Source organism: Protopterus annectens, chromosome 5.part1 (assembly GCF_019279795.1).
Source record: "Protopterus annectens isolate FY-2018-M chromosome 5.part1, PAN1.0, whole genome shotgun sequence".
NCBI classification, from domain to species: Eukaryota; Metazoa; Chordata; order Ceratodontiformes; family Protopteridae; genus Protopterus; species Protopterus annectens.
This window is the reverse complement of record NC_056736.1, coordinates 410,026,319-410,049,670: the sequence shown is the minus strand read 5'-3', so window position 1 is coordinate 410,049,670 and position 23,352 is coordinate 410,026,319. Positions and strand designations below refer to the sequence as shown.

Sequence of the window (23,352 nt, the reverse complement as noted above, 5' to 3'; positions counted from 1 at the left end):
TTAATTACTTTGAACAGCCTCTGATTGGATGAAGTTTTGATAATATGTGTGTATGTGTGTGTATATATATATATATATATATATATCTATGTATATATATATATATATATATGTATATATATATGTATATATATATATATATATATATAAAATATATGTATATATATGTATATGTATATATATATATATATATATATATATATATATATAAAATATAGAGTGTGATTCCTTTAGTTTGTATTTGGTCTGAAGAAGCTCTACAGCAAAAACTCTTACCAGATGTTCATCGTGTTTCACTGTTGCAGTCATTACTGTTGGGTTATCCTGCTGGCAGGCTACCCGTAGTTGGCCTGATTCCAAAGTCTAGGTCCGGCGTCGGTTGCTGTCGCCTCTTCCCTGACATCAGTGCGCCAGGGGTATAAAAGAAGCAGCCGACACCATTTTCCTCAGTCTTTCTTGCCGCGCGATGCCCAAAGCATAAGCAGTTTGCAAGTGCCGGTCGGCCAACTCCTGAGATTTTCGATTCAGAATTTCAGATCCGAAGTCTTCATTAAAGCTAAGTACCCCATTGGGGAAACTTTTTTCTTGCTCCAGACCGATGTCAGAAAAAGTTAACAATTGTATTTCTTGTGGAAAGCAAATACCTCATAAGGATTTTCACTCTTACTGTATTCCTTGCCATGGCCCTGATCACAACATTGCTAGTTGTCGGTTTTGTGCTAGATTTAACCAACGCACTATCAAGCGTCAGTTTGATTTTGCTTTCCATTACTTTGGCCAAAGATTTAACTATATAATGCCATCGGATCAGCTGATGACCGCAGTTTACAAAAAACACAAGGACAAGGAAAAGGATAGTCATCCGAGGTCCAAAACTGACGACAAAGCCTCTTCTAGGCCAGTCGCCAGTTCTCAGTGAGGTGCTTTCGCAGCCCCTGGCGCTCGCTACCTCAGAGTCACAGGCCACTTCCGACTCCCACATGGAGCCAATTGGGCTTCTGGATACTCAAGGTACTGGATCCTCGGAAATCAATCCCTCAGATGGGTCTGGAGCTGCTGAGCAGGCATCAGCTTCTGAGGGTGTTTTCAGACCTACACAGCTGTACATTAAGCAATCCTCAGCTTCAAAGACTAAAGCATCATTAAAGACAAAGAAACAAGTAACAGCATTCCCCTACTCAGACCACCATGCCTAAGAAACAAATGCTCAAAATGGCCGAAGACCTAATTACTTTGATCAGGGGTACCCATCCACCTCCTGATAAGAGGCCTAGACAAGAGACAGAGTATGGTTCTTCTGATCAGGTTTCCATTTCTTCTGATTCCTCTTCTGAACAAGATTACTCCATGTTCCCCTATGAGGATTCTGATGCTGAAGAATCCATTCCTTCAGCCTCTCCTCCTGAGGATTATTCTTTTGGGGAAACCTTACACACCATGAGAGAACATTTCCACTGGGAGAGCCAAGATTATTCTGAATCTAAGAAAAGGCTCAGAGATTTTCTGTTTCTTCCCCAGCACAGACCCCTAGCTATTCCACCTGTGCTAGACATTGTGGACGATGTATTCACAGAGTCCAGCCTGTCCCCTGACTCTCTCCCCCCTGCACCTGCTAAGCCAGACAGATATTACAGGGTTCCTGATTCTCATAAATTCCTGTATAAAAACCCCACTGCTGACCTAGAAACTATATCTCAAGGCCCCAAGGGGGTTAAAGCTTCCACTGCAAAAAACCCTGTCCCCTTTGATAGGGATTCAAGGTCTCTAGACAGATGGGGGAAGAAAGTCTACACTTCTGCTACCCTGGCTATAAGGGCCTTAAATTGTCAGTTTCATATGCTTAAATATCAGCAATATTTAATGTCACAGCTTAAACAGAAAATGTTGACAAATACTGAATGTTCAGAAAACAAAGAATTACAGGATTTATTGCATTCAGCTGAACAAGTGGGAAAGCACACTTTGCAATGTGGTTATGATTCACTGGAGGCCTCCTGCAGGGCTGCTGTTTCAGGTTCTGTTATTAGACGGCATGCTTGGTTAAAGGAACAAAATCTGCCTGATCATGTTAAAGCAAAATTATTAAATGCACCATTACAGCATGATACTTTGTTTGGTACTAAAGCAGAAGTAGTATTGAAAAAAATGGAGGATAAAGCAAAATCCATGCAGACAGTCAAGGATTTCTTACAGGTACAACCACCCAGATTTAGCAGAAACTGGCCTTCAAAAAATTGGTCCTTTCCAGTGTCAGACAGACCACAAAGAGGCAGATACAGGTGTGCCAGAGGCAGAGGTCAGCCCCAAGGTTCATACAGACCTAAACAAATGGGGTGCTACTACCTCCAAGAGCGGAGAAGACAAATCACAACCATACAGGAAACAGTCCCAATGACTTTCCTCTACCAAATCCAAGCACTTCTCTATTGGCAGCCCCCTTAGGGGGAAGACTAGCACTTTTTTCTTCAAATTGACAAAGGATTACCCAAGACAAATGGGTACTGAACATAGTGTCCCAAGGCTACAGGTTCCATTTCCACACTCTACCAAGGTCAAAAGGTATGCCAGACCTGCCACATAATCAATGGGCAGAGGCACAAAAACAAATGACAGCCCTCATGGACATGAAGGCCATTCAGCAAGTACCGCAACAAGACCAGGGGCAAAGATTTTACTCCAGACTCCTCCTAGTACCCAGAAAGGACAAAACCTGGAGACCAATACTGGACCTGTCTATACTAAACACATTTCTGGAAGTTCCAAAATTCAAGATGTTGACTCTACAGCAGCTACTGCCCATGCTGGGCAACAAGGCTTTTCTCCTTACCTTGGACCTAAAAGAGGCATGCCTGCATGTCCCAATCAGACAATCTTGCAGAAGATACCTCAGATTCATAGCTGGCTCAATGCATTACCAATTCTCTGCATTGCCCTTTGGCTTATCTACTGTGCCCAGGGTCTTCACAAAATGCCTGGCACCAGTAATTGCATTTTGCAGACAAAGAGGAATTCAAATATATCCCTACTTGGACGACTGCCTGATTCAAGCAGAGAACAGACATTCTTCTAAAGCATGTGGCGCTTGTAAAGAGATTACTAATTGGCCTAGGGTACACAGTAAACGAAAAGAAATCAAAACTAGTGCCCTCTCAAGAGATAATATTCCTGGGTGCAAGCTTAAACACAACTACCCAGATGGCTTGTCTCACGCCAGACAAACAAAAGCATCTGACTACTTACTTCAAGACATTGGCAACAAAAACCCACTTATCTGCAAGGAAAATCCTGCAGGCTTTGGGTTTCATGACATCCTGCATCCTACTAATTCCATATGCCAAACTGCATAGGAGGAAACTACAATGGTATCTAAAAAGTGTTTGGACTCAACATTGCCACAGCCTGGAGACAGTAATTGCACTCATTCCCTGCCCTGCAACAGGAGTTTCGATGGTGGGCAAAAGCCTCTCACCACAACAAAGGTCTGCCATTCAGGTTACCCACAGCTAGACAGACACTGACAATGGATGCATCCAGCTATGCCTAGGGGGCACATATGGCAGGAAAATGCATTCAGGGCACATGGCCTGCAAACCAAATGCATCTTCACATCAATCAAAAAGAGATGCTAGCTGTTCAAAATGCCCTGACAGCTTTCAAGGACCTGCTTCATCCAGGACAACTACTGATAAAGACAGACAACACTACAGTCATGTGGTACATAAACAAGCAGGAAGGTACACATTCCTACCCCCTCTGCAGACAAGCAATGACCTTATGGGACACAGCTTTTACTTTTCAAGTTCACCTGCAAGCACAATTCCTGCCAGGAAAAACAAATACTCTGGCAGACAAACTAAGCAGAAACCTCATGGATCACCACGAATGGAAGCTGGATCCACAAGTCTTCAACATGATAACAAGGAAATGGGGATGCCCAGACATAGATCTATTTGCCTCCCCTCACAACTGCCAATTGCAAAAATTCTGCACAAGGATATATCACAAATAAGCATGGAAAGTGGATGCCCTATCCTTCAGCTGGAAAAATCTAACAGTATATGCTTTCCCCCCTTTGCCTCTTCTTCCCAGGGTACTCCTAAAGGTCAGACAAGTGAAGCCAAACATTATACTAATTGCACCAGACTGGCCACGCTAGCACTGGTACCCAATTCTGAAGAGCTTGTCTCAAGGTCCAGCATGGATATTGCCTCAAATCTCTCAATTGCTGATCCAACAAAACAGTCAGATCCTGCACAGCCAACTCAAGACCTTAAATCTGGCAGCATGGCGGATAAAGTAACCATTCAGAACACTCCACTTACAAAAGCTGTTATGGACGTTATCCTGGAGGCCAGAAGGCCCAGTACCAGAAAATCTTATGCAGAAAAATGGAAGAGATTCTCTGCTTGGAACAAGGCATAGACACGAGTGTGCCAAATATCCCTCAGATTTTACAATACCTAACTGAGATGCTAAACAAAGGCCTTTCCTTCTCATCTATTAAGATTCATGCCTCTGCCATTTCAGCCTATTACAATATGGAGCCACCTATCTTTTCTCATCCTTTACTAAAGCAGTACCTCAGAGGAGCCAAAAACATTAGGCCTCCTAGTAGAGCACCAATTCCGGCCTGGGACCTCAATTATGTTTTGGAAAAACTCACACTGCCTCCCTTTGAGCCAGCATTAACAGCACATATAAAATTCTTATCTTGGAAAACAACTCTGCTCCTGGAAATAACCTCTGCAAGATGAGTCTCAGAGCTACAAGCACTCATGGCTGTGGAGCCTTTCATCATTTTCCATCCAGACAGGGTTTCCCTGAAGAAAAACCCTACATTTATGCTTAATTGTGGCCCTTAACCAAACCATTCACTTGCCAACTTTTTATCCTAATCCACAGAACAAGGGTGAGAAATTCTGCATTCTTTGGACATACATAGGCAGCTGAGATTCTACTTGGACAGAACTAAAGTTTTCAGAAAAACTGAGCAACTTTTGGTGTCATATGCTGCAAGTTCACAGGGAAAGGCTATCTCAAAACAGACTATTTCTAAATGGATAGGCCATTGCATCCGTTTCTGCTATTTACAACATGGCAAATCAGTGCCTAAGGGCATTAGGCCTCGTTCCACAAGAGCAGCAGCCACTTCAGCAGCTTTCCTCAGAGGAGTACCAACCAAAGATATCTTAGAGGCTGCAACTTGGAGTTCAGTGCACACTTTCACAAAGCACTACCATTTACCTCTCAGAATCCAGGGCAGGCTTTGCCACTGCAGTTCTGCAGGGCATCATAGCCTCTCCAAATCTTATTTAGACCAGCCACCCTACCTCAGCTTTGGGATTCACCCCAACAGTAATGACTGCAACAGTGAAACATGATAAAGATAGTACAGTTGTGTACCTACCATAAATGTAGATGTGAGTGTATTCACTGTTGTAGTCCAGGTTACCCACACACCATCCCCTCTTTCCTTTGTGAAACTTATCTACACTTCTCTATCCTATACTACCTTTTTGATGTATTTGCTTGTAGATGAAGGACATGTTATTTTTGTGCATATATTTTTATTGGCATATTCTTTCAGCCTTCCAATTTAGGAGCACCTGACATCTGGGGCAAGAAAAACTGAGGAAAATGACATTGGCTGCTTCTTTTATACCCCTGGTGCACTGACGTCAGGGAAGAGGCGACGGCAACCGACGGCGGACCTAGACTTTGGAATTGGGCAGACTACGGGTAGCCTGCCAGCAGGATAACCCAACAGCAATGACTGCAGCAGTGAATACACTCGAACATCTACATTTATGGTAGGTACACAACTGTACTTTTTCATTAAACCTGTGGATTGTTTTTATTATTTGAAGACTTCTTGCGTGGTTCTTGGATTCCTTGCCATGATGAATGATTTCATACAGCATCATTGATTGTTGTGCTTATACAGCGATACTGACTTTTGTGCTTTTGCCTGGATTCTGCCTGGTTCGTTCTGTTGCTTTTGTACATTCTTTATTTAAACACAGATACTGCTGGATGCCTTCAACAAATGAATGAAATGTCCATAGAGTTTAACAAAAAGGGATATGATTATAATTTATGACAAAAAACTAGAGACATTACAGGAAAGGAATCACACTACAAAGCCTTATTTCTTTCAGGAAAGTTTATATAGCATGAGTCTTTGTAGTAATGATAAACGGAAAACTATGCACTATTTAACTACCTATAATTGGCGCACTGGGTCAGTTAAAAATATAATAGTGAATAACTGGGCCATTTTAAGAGCTATGCCTAAGCACAGATGCTTTGTTGGTGAATGACCAAGCTTTGGTTACAGAAACTGCTCAAGTTTAAAAACTCGTTTATCTTATAACAATATGAAGTTTGATGTTAGGAGAAATTTCAGTAGATAATATAGAATTTTCCCTTGTTACAACTCCTGTTGCTGTGATACTGTAGGCCCACAGAATATTTTTATTCATCCTAGAACAGGAAGGGAATATACTAATAAATGTTCAGTGACATGCAATACAACAAATATTGTCTATAGTGCTACATGCAAGAAATGTTAACGTTTTTATACTGTGAAGTCCAGGAGAAAATTAAAGGAATTAATTATTGAGTATCATTCTGAGATGTGCAGAGGCATTCAAACTAATGCATTAGTGAAACATATATTGGATAGTGGCTCTGAGCATGACTTTACGTTTAGAGTGATTGAGGTAGTTTCTCTAAGCTTCAGAGGTGGTGACCTGTATATATAATAAGCTGCCACTGAGTGAATATAAATGGATTATCAGACTATAAGCTGATAAACTGCCTGGAATTAATGCCACTGTAAGCATAAAACCTGTTCTAAAATATAGGATCATAGTAGATTACTGGGCTATCAACCTGGAGGTCATGTTAAGCCTAGCCATTTCATCCCAGTGTAATACCATAGAAGTACTAGTCAATACCAAAGACTGCATTTAGTGATGACTGGCCATGTCCAGGAGGGTTAAGGGCACTATCCCTGGTAAGAATTTATGGTTCCCCATCCACTCATCCAGGTTCCTCTTGAACAGTGTCATAGAGATGCTGTGTTTTGCATGAATTGGTAGCTTGTTCCAAAGATGAGGAAGTCACTGGGAGATAAAGCTGTCCATCCAGCAAGTCCTATTTAAGTCACAGGCCATATTTAGGTCCTTGGAACGGGTAGCCATAGACCCATTTCATTTACAGATATGCAGTAAATTCATTAGGTTTGGGTCTTGGGTTGTTCCGTAGGCTAGGCATAAGTCTACCCCTTAGAAGTATGTATGATACGGAGTATAGTAACAGGGACTTAGTGGGTCCATGTAAGGCACATGCTGGAGGCTCTATCTTCTTTGTTAGAAACCTCTGAGGTCTCTCTAATTGCTGTAGGTACTTAGTATGGTACATACCGAATGGGACATTATACTCTATTATGGACCGGATAAGTGCCAAGTATTTTGTTTTTTTTTCTGGAGCTTTTCTCCTCGGGTCTCCACCAAAAATGGGTCTTTGGCTCAGATGGATTAATCTGGTTAACAAATGACAAATAAATAATATGACAGTGATTACACATAGTTTGCAGTCATCTGCAAACTTTGTCAGCCACGACCCTTTAGTTTTGACCTGAGTATATACCAAACAGTAGGGGACCGGCTGGTAACAGATCTGCTGGTTGAAGTGGAGTCACCCACTTTGGTAGTGTGTGTCCGGTTTGTGAACCAGTTAGCAACCCATCTTACAATGAAGGGATTTACATTCAGTTTGCTAAATTTATCGGTAATGCCTGAATGTGGGATTGTGTCAAAAGCCTTTGTCAAGTCAAGGTATGTTGTGTGCTGTGATTTGCCCTCATCATTGGCCTTGGTCACACTTTTAAAGAAATCCACTAGATTTAGCATGCAGGATCTACACTTCACAAGGCTGAATTGGGTAAGATCCAGGGTTTGGAGGTCACCTATGTTTTTATTTATGAGGTACATACTGATGTGTTCCATGGCCTTACAGATGAGGCTGGTCAGGCTTATGGTTCTGTTAATTCCCTAGGTCTGTTGCTAAGCCACCTTTGTGGAGGGGAATAACTGTAGCTGTTCTCCATTCCGCAAGAACAAAGCCTGTGATTAGGCTATGATTGAATGAATGTCCTTACACTATATTTTTGTTTGGAAATAGATACACTTTGTTTTAAGTACTTATTAGGTTGTGTCTTGTGACTGTTTGAAAACATTACTTAGCGGAGTGTTTGTTTTTTAAATACTTTTACACTGATGAAGGATTATTTTTATCTGAAAGCTTTGTGTTTAATTTTAAACAACTGAATTATATAGCATATGCAGAGTCTGTGAATTTGTTTTCTGTTTAGCTTTTATTTCATTGACACTGCCTTGCAGTGTTTTTTTATCCCTTTTTGTGGTTGAAACTTCAGTGGTACCTTATTAGTATCTGCTGCCAACATTTACATCCCCTGGAGACAGAAATTCAGCCACTTCCCTGCCTCAGGGAGGAACTGGCATGGTGAGCATGAGCATATACTCAGAACTAAGGTCTCCCCTTTAGGTTCATCCCTCAGGACCAAACCATAAACACGGATGCATCAGACACAGCTTGGGAAGCCCATTTCTAGCACCTGCTATCTCAGGAAAATGGGAAAACCAGTTAAAGCACAAACACATACATTGGAAGGAACTGATGGCAGTACAGAAGGGTTTGGTGGTCTTCCTAGATCACTGGAAATCAGGGTTCCTACTTATCAAAGCAGACAGCACAACAGTCACGTGGTACCTAAACAAACAAGGGGTTACCCACTCCTACCCTCTTTGTCATCTAGCAATGCAGATCTGGGAGACATCAGATGATATGGGGTTGCACCTGATGCTTCAATACCTTCATAGGGCTTAGAACACTTTATCAGACCACCTCAGCAGATGCTTAATGGATCCCCATGAGAGGCAGCTGCATCAAGAAACTTTTCTCAGCATAGCCCAGAAATGTGGATCCCCTCAAACAGACCTCTTTGCCACTGACAAAAATGCTCAGCTGAAAAGATTCTGTTCCAGGAACAAATTTCACACAGCCTGTTGGACAGATGCCTTCTCATTCCCCTGGAACCATCTAATTCTCTATGCATTCCATCCCCTGCCTCTTCTTCCAAGAGTTCTCCTAAAAATCAGGGAAGAAGAATTGAGGGTCATCCTGATAGCCCCAGACTGTTCCAGGCATCATTGCTACCCTCTGATAATGACTCTGACCAAAGAAAAACTTTGGCAGCTACCCCAGATAGTAGATCTCCTGACTCAGGCAAAGGGGAAACTCCTGTACCCCAAACTGCAGACTCTCAAACTCTTGGCCTGGATAATTCAACAAATTTCTACCCTGAACTCCTTCTGAGTAGCCAGGTGTTTAATATACTCAAAGAGTCTAAAAGACTCAGTACTTGAAAAAACTACTCTGCCAAGTGGAAAAGATTATCTGTCTGGTATCAGGAGAAAGCCCTCAACCCTTCTTCAACCAACATTGCAGCCATCTTAGACTACTTGGCTTTCTTGGTAGACAAAGGTCTGTTCTCATCCATTAGGATACACACCTCTGCCTTTTCAGCCCACATTCCTAATCTTCCTCCTATCTTCTCCCACCCCCTAATGAAACAATTCCTTAGGGGAGTTTGGGTTTGTGAAGCCCAGTTCAGGTTTGTGAAAGGCAGATCATGCCTCCTGAACCTGATCAACTTCTTTGAGGCAGTCACCAAAGCCGTAGATGAGGGGTAAGGTGGTTCACACAGCCTATCTTGACCTCGCCAAGGCTTTCAACACCATCACCCATTCTGGAATTATAGCTAAACTCACTAAACTAGGTATAAATCCCTACGTCACAAGATGGGTTGCCAACTGGCTCACTAACAGAACCCACACTGTAAAAGTTGCAGTCTCCAAATCTGACCTCAAAGCAGTGACAAGTGGAGTACCACAGGGTTCCATCCTGGGACCTCTCCTGTTTGGTATCTACTTCTCTGAAGTACAGGCTAACACAGAAGGCCTCTGGCTAATGAAGTTCGCAGATGACTGCAAACTAGGAGCCATAGTCAAGTCCCCAAATGATGTGGACATCCTACAGAAGGGCCTCGCTGAGACAGATGCCTGGTGTCAGAGCCATGGCCTCAAGCTCAATGCCAAAAAGTACAGTGTCATCCCCTTTGGTAAAAACTCTGTATCCCTGAGCTACCACATAGGCAGCAATCTACTTAACACCAAATGCGTGATAAGAGACCTTGGGACCCAGGTGGACAGTAGTCTCTCCACAGTCACATCGCCACAGTAGTCAGGAAGTCCTTCTACGTGGCACACCTCATCATAAAATGATCCAGGAAAAAAGAGGTCATTGTTCCCCTCTACTCATTAGACCCATTATAGAGTACAATGCTCCTTTTCGAATGTACCTCACAAGACATCTGCAGCAGCTGGAAAGGCCAGAGAAGTACCTCACAAAGAGGATTACTGGCCTCAAACAAATGCCCTACACTGACTGCATCAAAAAATTCCAGCTGAACTCCATAGTATATCGCCTACTCCGAGGTAATCTCTGCCTAACATATAATGCTATGTCAAACCCAGAGCTGTTGGGCATGCTACACCTAAAGAAATCCCAAAACCTCCGAGCTACATGCTCTAGATACCTAAACCTTGTCACCACAATAAACAGGACATGCTGGAGGGATAGATTCCTGTCCCAGAGACTTCCCATACTCTGGAACAGGCTACCCATCTATGTCAAGCAAAGTTCTTCATTAGCACTCTTCAAGCAAAATCTTGATGAGTGGATGGGAAATAGGAAATACACCCTGGGGATCAATTCTGTGTCTCTGCTCAACAGTGGCACAGGAAAATAACTTTCATGGGTGGCATAAGCCAGGAAACCTTGTTGGCTAGGCTTATGTAGGCCCTTGGGCTTGATAGCCTAGTACCTACCTATGAACTTATGGGAATGCTGCATGCCAGACCTCCCAGGAAGCAGCCCATATTTCCTTGGGACCTCAACTTTGTTCTAGAAAAATTGACCTTACCCATCTTTAAACTAGCTGCTTCCACTGAAATAAAATTCTTGACATGGAACACTGCCCTCTTACTGGCCATCACTTCAGCTAGAAGGGTCTCTGAGTTGCAAGCCCTCATGGCAATGGAACCATTTCTTATATTCCACCCTGACAGAGTATTACTCAGAACTAACGCATCCTTTATGCCCCAGGTGGTCAAAGACACTTCCTTGAACGAGGCTGTGCACTAACCTACTTCCCTAAGCCACAAAACCAGGGAGAAGGACTACCTTGACAGAAGAATAGCTGTTAGAAAAACAGAACAATTGTTTGTGTCCTTTGCCTTGGGATCTGAAGGCAAACCAGTCTCCAGATAGACTATCTACAAGTGGATCTCCCACTGCATTTTCTTTTTTTTTTACACCTACCATGGCAAAAGCACACTTAATCCATTAGGACATACTCTGCTAGGGCCACTTTTACCTCCACAGCTTTCCTAAAGGGAGTACCTACCAAAGCCATTTTGAAAGCAGCTACATGGTCATCTGTGCATACCTTTACCAAACGCTACCACCTGTCAGCCTTCTCCAGGTCCAGAGCATGGTTTGCCACTGCCATTTTTTAGAGTCCTCTCCTCTCCTTAATGCTCCTTCCACCCTCTTCACAGCTCTGGAAATCAGTGCTGTAAGTCAGGACTGCAACAGTGAAACACAAAGAACATAGTACAGTTGTGTACACGTACCATAAATGCAGATGTTCGACTGTATTCATTATTGCAGTCTCCTTTCCCTCTCTCCTTGCCACTTATTCTCCTTACAGTAACAGCTTACTTCCCTGTCCTCCCCTTCCAGAGGACTCTATGCAGCGGGACCCTTCAGACACCATTTTCTCTTATTTTCCCCTCACTTGAGTCACCTATGGGGCTCCTACCATCTAGGAGCAAAAAAAATGATTTTATGGCATTGGCTGGCTTCCTTTATACCCATTCATACTGACATCAGGGTAGAGTGTCCACCAGCCATAGGAGGAAGGATTTTTTTTACTGTGGTAGTCAAGCTGACCAAGGGCTTCTGAAGCAGGACATCCCATATGTCAGGAATTTAACAGTGAATACACTCTAACATCTACATTTATGGTGAGCATACACAGCTGTACTTTTCCAACCCACTTCCATTTGTAGAAGACAACATCTGTGAGGCACAGAAAAGGATTCATTTTGTTGGGAGTTGATGTCTGTTAAGATTTGCCAGATGACAAATACAAGCAAAATGTATGTTTACAGATTCTGAGTCTAACTGCTCCTTCCAGCCTAACAGTTTAATTTTAAATGCTGAACATGTGATGGCTGCAAAAGTCTTTATACTGTCTTTTCAGTTGAATCACTTGGGAGATCAGATCTAGTTCAAATGCATGGAGCAAGGAGAAATGACTGTGATGGACAGATGTCTTGGACAGTGATTTTGATGATAGACTTTTCTGCATCAGGAAGTTTACTTGGATCGTTTGGCAGTTCATAAGTTATGTTTCTCTCTCAAAAGATGCTTTATATCAACCTTTTAAATCTGATTGCTTTCAGGAAGGCCCTAGAGCTCTTCATTCTACTGTTATGAGGAGCTGTCTAGATCTGATTGGACACTGTCACTTGGTTGTACTACATTAATAAGCAAGGGAAAAATAGAGATTCCCCCACTCTTTCTTAAAAAAAATCATAGATTCAGAGGTAAGTACTAGGCTATCTGTCCTTGCAGGCTATTTTAAGCCTAGCCAATTTCCATTTTTTTGCTGAAATAACCTATCCCATTTGGTTATAGATTGCTGTTACCTATCCCATGGTCGATAATTATATATCAGCCTTAATGAGAATAACTGAGATCATGCCATATGTGATTTGAGGGGACCCATCTATAGGATAAAGAATTTAGGAGCTGCCTCTGTGCAGTAGTAGTACAAGGGGCAGTCATAGGGTAACTTTTCTGTTTCCCATCTATAGGTCTAATTTGCACTTGAATATAGACAGGGATGAACTTTGTTTTACGTGAATAGTGAGTCTGTTCCACAGCAATGGTATCCTCTATGAGGTATGCCTGTTCCTCCAAACCATTCTGCTGATGTTGCAGAAGACATTTAGATCTCTAGACAGTGTGTTTCTTATGCTATTTGGCTTTCTGATGTGCATTAAATCCATGAGTAATGGGTCAGAGGATGCTTTGTATGCCAGACGCATGTCATCTCTTAGCAGTCTGTAGGATACTGAGTATAGTGACAGGGCTTTGAGTCAGTCCATGTAGGACATGTTGTTCAGGCCTTGTATCCCTTTAGTAAGGTATCTCTGTAGGTGTTTCAGTTTCTGCATGTGTCTGGACAGATACATGCCAAAGGGGGCATTATATTCAATGGCTGGCCTAATGAATATCTAGATACATATGAGAACCTGAAGTTCAGATATCGATCTAACTGAGGTCAAGGCTATCAACATAGTGTAAAGAGGTACAATAATGCATTTTTGGGCATTTGGTTTCTGTCCATGATTTGGAACTAGTTATATATTTGCGACAGACCTTCCTGCCGGATGGCTAAGTCATTTGGGGATTCACTAACTGCTCCTAGCTTGCAGTCATTTGCAAATATAGTTAGCCAGAACCCTTTGGTATTGGCTTTTACGTCAGTAAAGAAAAAGCCAAACAGGAGAAGTCCCAGGACAGAATGCTGAGAGACTCCACTGGTGACTGGTGGTCTTGTGGTGGTAACTTCCCCTATATTTATTATCTGCATCCCATCTGTGAGCCAGATAGCAATCCAGCAGGTGACATATGGGTTTATTCCCAATTTATCTTTTCTACTATGCATGAGTGGGAAATTGAGTCAAATTTTGGCCAGGTCCAGGTATGCAATGTGTAATATTTTGCCTTCATCCATTGCTTTAATCTGGGAAACAGTTTTAAAACCTGTTTATTTTGTTCATTTTGCTGCCATGTAGTCATTTTATAGTCCTAGAGCATGAAGTAACAGGCAGAGTAGATGGTTCAAGACTTTTTTCTTTGATGGTGTCTTTATAAGCATCAAAATACTTGCAGTATCTGCATTGCACGCTAGATCATGGGCTGAACCTACCTTCTGTTGTTTTTTGTTATATATCTGCTGAAAGGTATAATGGGAGGTTGGCCAGAGTCTGCCCCACTATAAGAAAAGAAATACAACCTTTCCCTACATTTACAGATGAGAATTAAATAAAGATTCAGTTTTCATTTAAAGATGAGATAAGTTGCATAACAGGTCTGATGTTTAAAGCACATAAAATGACAGTGCCTAACCAGCCAAGAAGGGGAAAAAAAGATGTATGGGCAAGAATTCATGACTCACACATGGACATTTGAAAGTGTTCGGAAAGTGCTTAAGATTCCTTATACTAGCCTGGAATGTTAGTGTAGACAGAACGAGAAGTGATGTCTGTCATATTAGTAATCTGAAAGAAGCTCCAGCTTATTTACTGCTGAGAAGACCACAGACTAACATTGGAACACTTTTTTTTGCAGTTAAAAGAAGCAGTGTTTGACATTGTACATTATTATGCAAAGCTTCTTTAGGTTATGAAGTTATCAGACACAAGCAGAAGATGTACCATAAATATCAGGAAAGCTATATTCTCACATCTTGAAATTCTGTATTGTCTCAATATCCAAACATGGAATTACAAAGGTGTTGAAAAAAATGGGAATTTCAGCATGTAACTTTCTGTCCTAGTCATACCTCTCAACCTTTTAGAGCAAGAAATCTGGACAAAGCCATTAATAATGGGGGGACCCAGAAATGGGAACACTTTCTAAGTATTACTCTTACAAGCTTAAAAGTTGAAAGAATGATAGGTTTTGCATTAGCATACATTTTCTGAAGGGTATGAAGTCTGAAATTCAAATGTCTGTCATTATTTTTTGACTTCAAAACTCAATAATTCACCAATGATTTACCAGAAAACTCAAATTTTATGAGAATCAGACCAAAAGTATGAAGCAAAAATATGGACATTCTGCAAAAATCTGGACAGTTGAGACATCATCTCCCGGTTCTATATCGCTTAACTGAACATTTAATTTATCGCACATTTATTCATCGACCACTATATGTTGAATGTAATTTCAGAGATTGCTGAAATCTTTCCCAGGGTAAGGAAGCACTTGCCAACACCACAACTTTGCCCTTTTCCCCACCGTATTGCATTTTCAGAGTTAGTATATATATTTGGGGGGTGGGGGGTTTGGGAGCAAAGCCCCCCCACTTGTGTGGGTTTGATTTTGTGCGGTTTGTATTCTGGTGTGCCTTTGGCCAAGTGGTTCATTACCTTGGGAAAGATTTTGTTGCTCACTGAAATGAGGTTCTACATATAGTGGTCGATGAGTAAAGGTTCATTGAAATAAATGTTTGATTAAGTGATGTAGACCCCACGTCACCCTTATCTGCACAATCGCGTTATGGAAGTCATACAGATTGTTAAATGCTTGATGATAAAATTACAAAGCATTAAGAGTGACTGATATTGTCCTCTAGAATTAACAATATAAAGAAATTGTCCATAGCAGATGTTAGCTTTTTCACCAGCTCAGCTACTTATGGGCTGTAGATTGAAAAGAAAGATTCCAACATCTGCATCATTACTGATGCATAGGAATCATTGTCAAGTACAAGAGAAAAAGGCAAAATTGTTCAAAGCAAAAGTCTGCTGTAATAAACAGGCAATGCATCTTTTATCATTAAATTAGGGAGATGAGGTGATGATTCAGCAATCCAGATAAATGTCCGAGTTATTAATTCAGAATGAGGTGAAATCAAAGCCTCCCCAGACACAGTTTAGAAGGCATGAGAAAGAAGCACTTTCCTTTTTCCTCTTTGTAGCATTACGTTTAGAGCTACAGTGGCTTCTGATCTGTGCCTGGGTGTGCTCTAGTAGTAAGACCACTTTTGTCAAGTTTAGAGACAATACTTTCACTCATCTTGATTTAAGGAGTAAAGGTTCTGGCAGTTCCTGACATGGGAAAAGCATTGTTCATAGCAGGGCAAGTTGTCATGAGCTAGTCCCTTTATAGGTATATATTGATTCTAGCTTATTTATTTTACTTCATTGATAGCACACTGTCTAAAACAATGACGGTTACAGGCTCACCCCAGGTTACGTCATAATGTAACAAAATAATGTATAGTATACAAGTAAAAGTAGTCTACATTTATGAGTAAGCATAGAACATTTGACAATATATGTATAAATATCTAACAAACTAAATACATGTACAGTTACATAGCTGGAATTGAAAATGGAGAATAGAATTAAAGCAGAAGAGGTGGACCTATGTGCAGTAGAAGCAAGGTTAGAAAAGCTAAAACAGACCAGTAAGGTGAAAGAGGGGACTATGTATGCATAGTGGGTTTAGACCATTAATGCTGTGGTAAGCTAAATCATATTTTAGGATGAGTGATTTATCAGCTGGTCAAGTATGTAGGAGGTAAAGGTACTAAACAGAGATATGTTTAGGTGACATTCAATGGACAGTTGCATTCAAATTGTTTTGGTTAGTATTGCTAAAACTGTGGCCTGAATAAAGAGTAGTTTGATTGATCAGTTAAATGAGGAGGAAGTGGCTGCCATACATAGCTTTGGGGCTGGAACAGAGAAGCAGTGGCTAGCAGAGTGTAGTCTGAGAGAAGGAGCTGAAGGGGAGGGTCAGCTCTGGCTTGGTATCTATAAGTTATAGAGCTGAGTGGCAGTAAAAAGCTGAAGGGGAGGGTCAGCTCTGGCTTGGCATCTATAAGTTAGAGCTGAGTGGCAGTAAAAAGTTTTGGAGATAGAGTATGAAGGGATATCAGGTTTGAGTGTTTTGAGGAATAAGGAATCAAAGTAAATTTTACCTGGCCTGTACTGGGAGCCACCTAGCCTTTCATAGAATGAGGCAGTGGTGTTCATTCTATGGTGAGTAAGCTATGAATTGACATATTTTATTTGGGAGGGTCTGAAGAATGGCAGTGTTTTTGACAGAAGCAGATGAAAACAGGGGAAGATCATAACTCTGCTTGAGCAAAGAGGGTGCCTTACTCCATGGCAACTCTTGCTGAATGTTTGAAGAACTGAGATATTTTGTTGATCAGAAAAGTAGACTGTTGTTCTTAGGTCCCAGCTTTTCTATGTGCTCATGGAGGGTGAGTGTTTAGTCTAGCCAGATCCCCAAATATCTAAAGATGGTACTGGTTTCAGTGGGATAGTTACCCTCTGTGACATGTGTACGTGTACTGGCAAGGAGTAAATAGTCATAAGACTCTGTTGCTTTGTATTTCATATGATCCTGTGATCCTATAATTAAATAAATCCTTTTTGGTTAAATGCGATTTTGGTAATCTGTAGTAAACTCAGTTTTGTATTTCTCTAACACATTGCTTTTAACTACCTGTATTCTTTCCCAAACAAGAAAATAAAATGGCTGGACCTTTTTGACCATTGATGTGCACATACTGCTGATATGATGTCAAAAGGCCCCCAGATATTAGAAAAAACAGTAAAGCCCTTTGTTTCCATCATGAAGGGCAAGGATGGTCTCCGGCCTGACCTTGTCTGATCCATTTAACTATTCATCCTGTTTCATTTATTCTTTATTCATTCATATTTGTTTTCTAGGGTAGAACAGTGATCTCCGTGTACCTTTTTCAGATTCAGCCCAGGGGCAGTAGCTGGTTAAGGACTTTCTCAAAGTTACACAGTTAGGAAAAGGAGACTGAGGGAATCAAACCTTGCACCACTGGACCACAGGAAATCAAGTCAAGTCAAAGAAAACGTTGTCATTCAGAACTACACAGCACTGTAGCTGAACGGAATTGCAATGCTTCATTCTCAATGCAGGAACCAGTTGCACATATAGAAACAGAAAAATTAATAAAATATCACAGTAGAATTTTAATAAGTAGCAACTTGTAAGTAAAGTAGGTCAGCAGTGACCCAGACCCATCCCAGAGCAGGAGACTAGGAAGACAAGGAACAATATGAAGGTAATATTGTCAAAGTAAAATTAAAACAATAGCAGCATATCTATGAATAGACTGAATTATTGCACAGTTTGTATATTGCACATTACAGTCCTTAAGTGTGTAGGTAAGCTACTTTAGTGTTGCACTTAGTTATTGCACATCCATAAAAGCTTGTGAACAGCTCCTTAATAGTCTGACTGCCAGACAATTTAAAGCTTGTTAACATGTTCTTAATCCTCTAAACCAACTGCCAGACAATTTAACTTAATTAAAAGACGTGGTCATTGAAGTGTTTGTTCCTTCTATTGTCATTTTGGGGTCTTATATGTAGTAGCTTTGGATGGTCTATAAAGCAGAATTTGGTGTGCAACTGAAAGCTTCAATGAGATTATTTTCACTGGTAGTTGTGTCACAAATTCTAATGGTGTGCTCTAAGTGACTGACGTTGTCACAAAGAGCTTTGAAGCTTGAAAATTCATAAATTTTAAATTAAATACATTTTGTTAATTTAGATTTTTCTTTCTTTGGTTATGCAGGCATGCACAGATCTTCTTTCCCATCAGAAACAGCTCACAGTGGGACTTCCTCCTGAACCTCGTGAAAGGACCATTCTAGCGTAAGCACTTCTTTATTGTGAAAAGGAAAATAAATGTTGGTATTCTTTTTGGAGTTTGGACACAGCATAAAGAAACATTTACAATGCTAGACAAGTTTGACATTTCAATAGTGTTTTTTTGGTGTAAATATTTTCATGAAGCTAAATGCATGCAACATTTAGAATTTTATGCTGCCCTTTGTAATGTAAAATGTAGGTCTGTACACTGTTGAACAGTGGTAACTTTGTATAAAAAAAAATTACACTTTCACCAAAACTGATACTCCAGATGTGGATTATTTACTACTCCAGTAAATAGAAGTAACCCATTCTACATTGAGTAATGAATGCTGGTAGCACACACATACATGCATTACACACACACACACACACACACACACACACACACACACACACACACACACACGTCAAATCAAACCATTTATAAAGAGTAAGGCAGTGGTTTTCTGATCAGTTAAAAAATCCTACCACTAACATCATATATAATTTGTCTGAATAGTGGTAGTGTAATGGGTAGGGTTTTTTCTGAATTAAGGTGTAGGGTTAGGATGGGGACAAGGTTAGCGTTAGGGTTAGCGTTCTTTAGTAAGGTGAAACAGGGGGACTACTGCATGATATAATTTGGAAACACATTACATCACCTGCCATGTACACCACTAAATCTGTGCCCTTACTCTAATCTTAACCTGCAGGCATGTGCACACATTCCCACCCACAATGCCCAACCTTTCCCGTACTTGTCTTTATCTCTCACACACACACACACACACACACACACACACACACACACAGTCCATCTACTTGCATTCAGTAAATCCAGGAATGAAAAATTAAAAAAAAAATACACTTTTGACAAGTTTCCACATGCACAACCTCATTTTATGAAGTGAGTGTCAGGCACATTAAAGTAATCCATATATGTGTGTGTACATACATGTGTTGGTGTGTGTGTGTGTGTGTGTGTGTGTGTGTGTGTGTGTGTGTGTGTGTGTGTGTGTGTGTGTGTGTGTGTGTGTGTGTGTGTGTGTGTGGATATACATACATGTGTGTGCATGCATTTGTGTGTATTGTAGCATGTAGCAGTGCCTGAAATAATAAATCTAGTCTCTGGTACTTTACGCAAGGTTTAGTTACAAGAATGGGGAAAGCAAAATAGTGTCTTACAAAAACACAGAACAGAAATCTCACCTTTTCAGCTACTGGCAGATTAAAGTCCAGGTGGGCTTTAGTTAAGAGTTCTTTATACTGTCTGTTAAATTGCATTTATTTTGCAAATTCATTATGCAAGTTTAAAGCTTCCCATGTGTTTGATTTATTTCAAGTAATGTATTTTTATTCACTTTTAAATGCTTGTCCTTTTTAGCTTTTATTTTTATACTTTTGTTAAATTGGCAAAGTGAATGGTTGCAAGTGTTCATTTTCAGGGTAACTTGGGTACGCTGTCTGGTAAAGTAACTTGCTTAGAGTCACACAGCAAGCAAATGGAGGGTGGAAAAAATCAAACCTTGCACCCTGGACTACAGGAATGAACTCATATGGCCTGTTCCATCTACATTCATTGTGAGCAATGGGACCCTTCCCCTTTTTTTTTTTTTTTTTTTTGAGAAACATTGTTATTTCATGCCAAGAGAGGAAAATGCAACTGCGGTGTCAGATCCTTTCAATGGATAAGTATTCCAAGTGTCTTTTTGCTTGGGCCCAGAATATAGTTGTAAAAAGTATACAGTTTGCCAGTCCTTTGTACCAAAACTATGCATAGTTGTTTGTCCTCCCTCAAACTAATTATGGAAAATAAAAGTCTCTGAGCTTTAGCATGTGCTAGGATAGCTCCAGAAGTGCCTGCCTTGGATGTCCCCCAGTAGCGTAGGAAATATACAAATATACCTGTTTCTTTCAATCAGAGTTGGATGCCTCCATTGACATGTTTGAGCAGCCCACAGAGTGCTCATCTACTGCGCCCGTTTCCACCATTGCGACTCCTTGGGAGAACAACACGGAGCAGAGTGCTAGCATGTCCACACTAACTGATTAGATGGCTGATAAACCTATGAAGGGAGAACAAAAGATGTTTCTTTCTGAGGGACTTGGTTGTACTCTTCAATCCTCATCCACAAAGACATATCAGGTACACTTTTGGAGGTAACTCCAGCTTTGTCTCCTCCTCATAATGTTTCTTTGGACACTCCAAAGAAAATAAAAAATGTAAACTTAGTTCCTTATTACACCTACTCCTAGGAATTCTCAGCAGGAGTGGTTTAACTTCTCTCAAGAATTCTTTAATGCCCTTATGTCCACACAGCCTCCTAAGTTTTATTCTACCTCTGCTTCTACTCCTCGCAAAAGAAAGAGGAACCTTTCTTATGAGCAGTTGTCATCTGAATGCAAGTAAGAATCCTAAATTACTCTCTTCAAATTCAGTCCTTCACAGACCTGGAGTCTGAAGCAAATGATACTTTATTTTTAGTTTCACCTCATGAGGTTCTTAGGTTCATATGTTCATAAGATGTTACTAGGCCAACAGCCCTAGAGCCCTTACAAGCCTAGCTATATTTATCCTGAGTTGCACCAATTGTCAGTGGTTAAGTTAGTAATGTTTGCAGAGATAAGGTGATATGGTAGTTAATACTGACTTCTGCTGTCCAGGAGGGACATGGATACCACTCCAGGGGTGAATTTGCAGTCACCCATCCATTGATCTAGGTTGCGTTTGAAGAGGATCAGGGCGGGCTCTGTTTCACCTGAATTGGAAGCTTGTTCCAGAGAAGTGGCAGTCTCTGAGAGATGTATTTATCTCTCCAGCATGACCTGTTCATGTCAGAGGCTAGGTTAAAATCCCTGGAGTGGGTGACCCTCCTACAGTTTGATTTAAGATGCGTAGCATTTCTCTCAGGGCCGGGTCAAAGACTGCCCTGTAAGCCAGGCACAGGTCACCCCTTAGCAACCTGTAGGAGACGGAATACAGTGACAGGGCTTTTGGTCTTTTTGTGTAAGACTTTGTGTACCCTGTTATTTCTTGGTGTGAAACCTTTGTGGCCTCTCCAGTTGTTGCAGGTATCTGATAAGGGTACATACAAAAGGGAGCATTGTGCTCAATTATTGTTCTGATAATGGCTGAGTATAATGGAATTATAGCATCCTTAAATCTAGATGTAATGCCTTTACTTATAAGATGTTCCACATGGAAGGATTTCCTTATGGTGGTCAAAGTTCAAATTGCTATCAACCTGAGTAAACAGATCATGTACCACTGGGTCTACACTTAGGAGGTGCTATCTATAATGTAATTAGCAGGGATGTCAGCTTTCCCAAAGGGAATAATAATGCATTTTTGCATTTATCTTTAAATCTGTGGCTTTGGTAGTAATTATTTGTCTGCATTAACCCTCTCTGCAGTATATTAAGATTGTTGGGGGACTCATTGATTGCTCCCAATTTGCAATCATCAGTGGACTTAATCAGCCACAGGCCATCCAAGTTTGCCTGGACTTCTGAGAAGTAAATTTTGAACAGTAAGGGGCCCAGCACAGAACTCTGTCATATGCCACTGGTGACTTGTTTTTTTTGCTAGAGGTGAAGTCACCCACTTTGACTGTATGTGTCCTGTTGATGAACCAGTTGGCTACCCATGTGGTGATGTAGGGTTTAATTCCCAATTGGGAGAGTTTCTATTTAATACGTGAGTGGGGGATTGTGTCAAATGCCTTAGTTAGGTCAAGACAGGTGGTATGCACTGTCGCCTTGGTGACTTTCTCATAGAAGTTAACAATGTTTAACAGGAATGATCTACCTTTAGAAAATCTGAACTGGATGGGGTCCAGAGTTTGGAGATTATCTATGCCCCTGTCAGTAAGGTCCACAATGATTTTTTCCATGGTCTTGGAGATGAGGCTAGTCAAACTTGTGGACTTATAATTCCCAGGTTTGGCTGATGGTGCAGAGGGATTACTGTTGCTGTCCTCCATTTCACCGGAACATAGCCAGTTCCAGGCTGTGTTTAAACAGGGATCCAAGTGGGTCTACTAAGTCATGTTTTAAGTTGTTTAAATGGCAACCTGGGATGTTGTCTGTTCCCATTGATGCCGTGTTTTTGGCTTTGGAGACTGCAAAGATGACTTGCTTTCTTGAGATAATAAGCTGAGGAATGGTGGCAGGCATAATTTGGAGGATGACTGGAAGGGACAGGGGGTGAAGTTTTCTCCAAATCTGTTAGCTAGCAGGTTGGCTATTACCTCTGGTTGAGTATGGGTAGTGCCATCTACAACCAGTTCATTGCATAGCTGGGTATTCAATTTTAGATTTCGGACTAAATTAAAAAATGCCTTGTGAGTATCCTTAGCTAAGGAGGCTATTTTTGCTTTGTAATTAGCTTTGGAGGGCTTGTCAAGATCTTTAATTTGTTTAAGCTAGAGGGAGGTTTCTTCTGTTGAGACAGTTCCCTCTTGATCCAGGACATTATTTTTTTCTCTTGTTGTATAGCCTGTTTATACTAGGGGTCCACCAGAGTGGCTTGATTTTTGGAAAGACCTGGTTTTAATCCGGTCAGGTACAGCTGATTCTGTACAACTGCTTAAGTGGTTATACAGGGTATTGGTGTACACCTCTGCAGAGGAATCTATGTTATCTGCATTCGTGGGGGCTTTGAAACTTCTTATACCATCACTTAGTGGGAGGTAATTTGTCTTAGAAAAATTCT

General features: G+C 41.0%; 1 protein-coding gene across 4 annotated transcripts in view; it reads left to right on the top strand.

The window, feature by feature from the left end:
• PHKA2 (phosphorylase kinase regulatory subunit alpha 2) overlaps positions 1 to 23,352 on the top strand; it is a 1,461,438-nt gene that overhangs the window by 1,120,013 nt on the left and 318,073 nt on the right. For all 4 annotated transcript variants that reach the window (XM_044073068.1, XM_044073067.1, XM_044073065.1 and 1 more), the window contains exon 25: positions 18,580 to 18,659. In XM_044073068.1, coding sequence (XP_043929003.1) covers positions 18,580 to 18,659 — 80 coding nt within the window. The remainder of the gene's footprint in view (positions 1 to 18,579; positions 18,660 to 23,352) is intronic.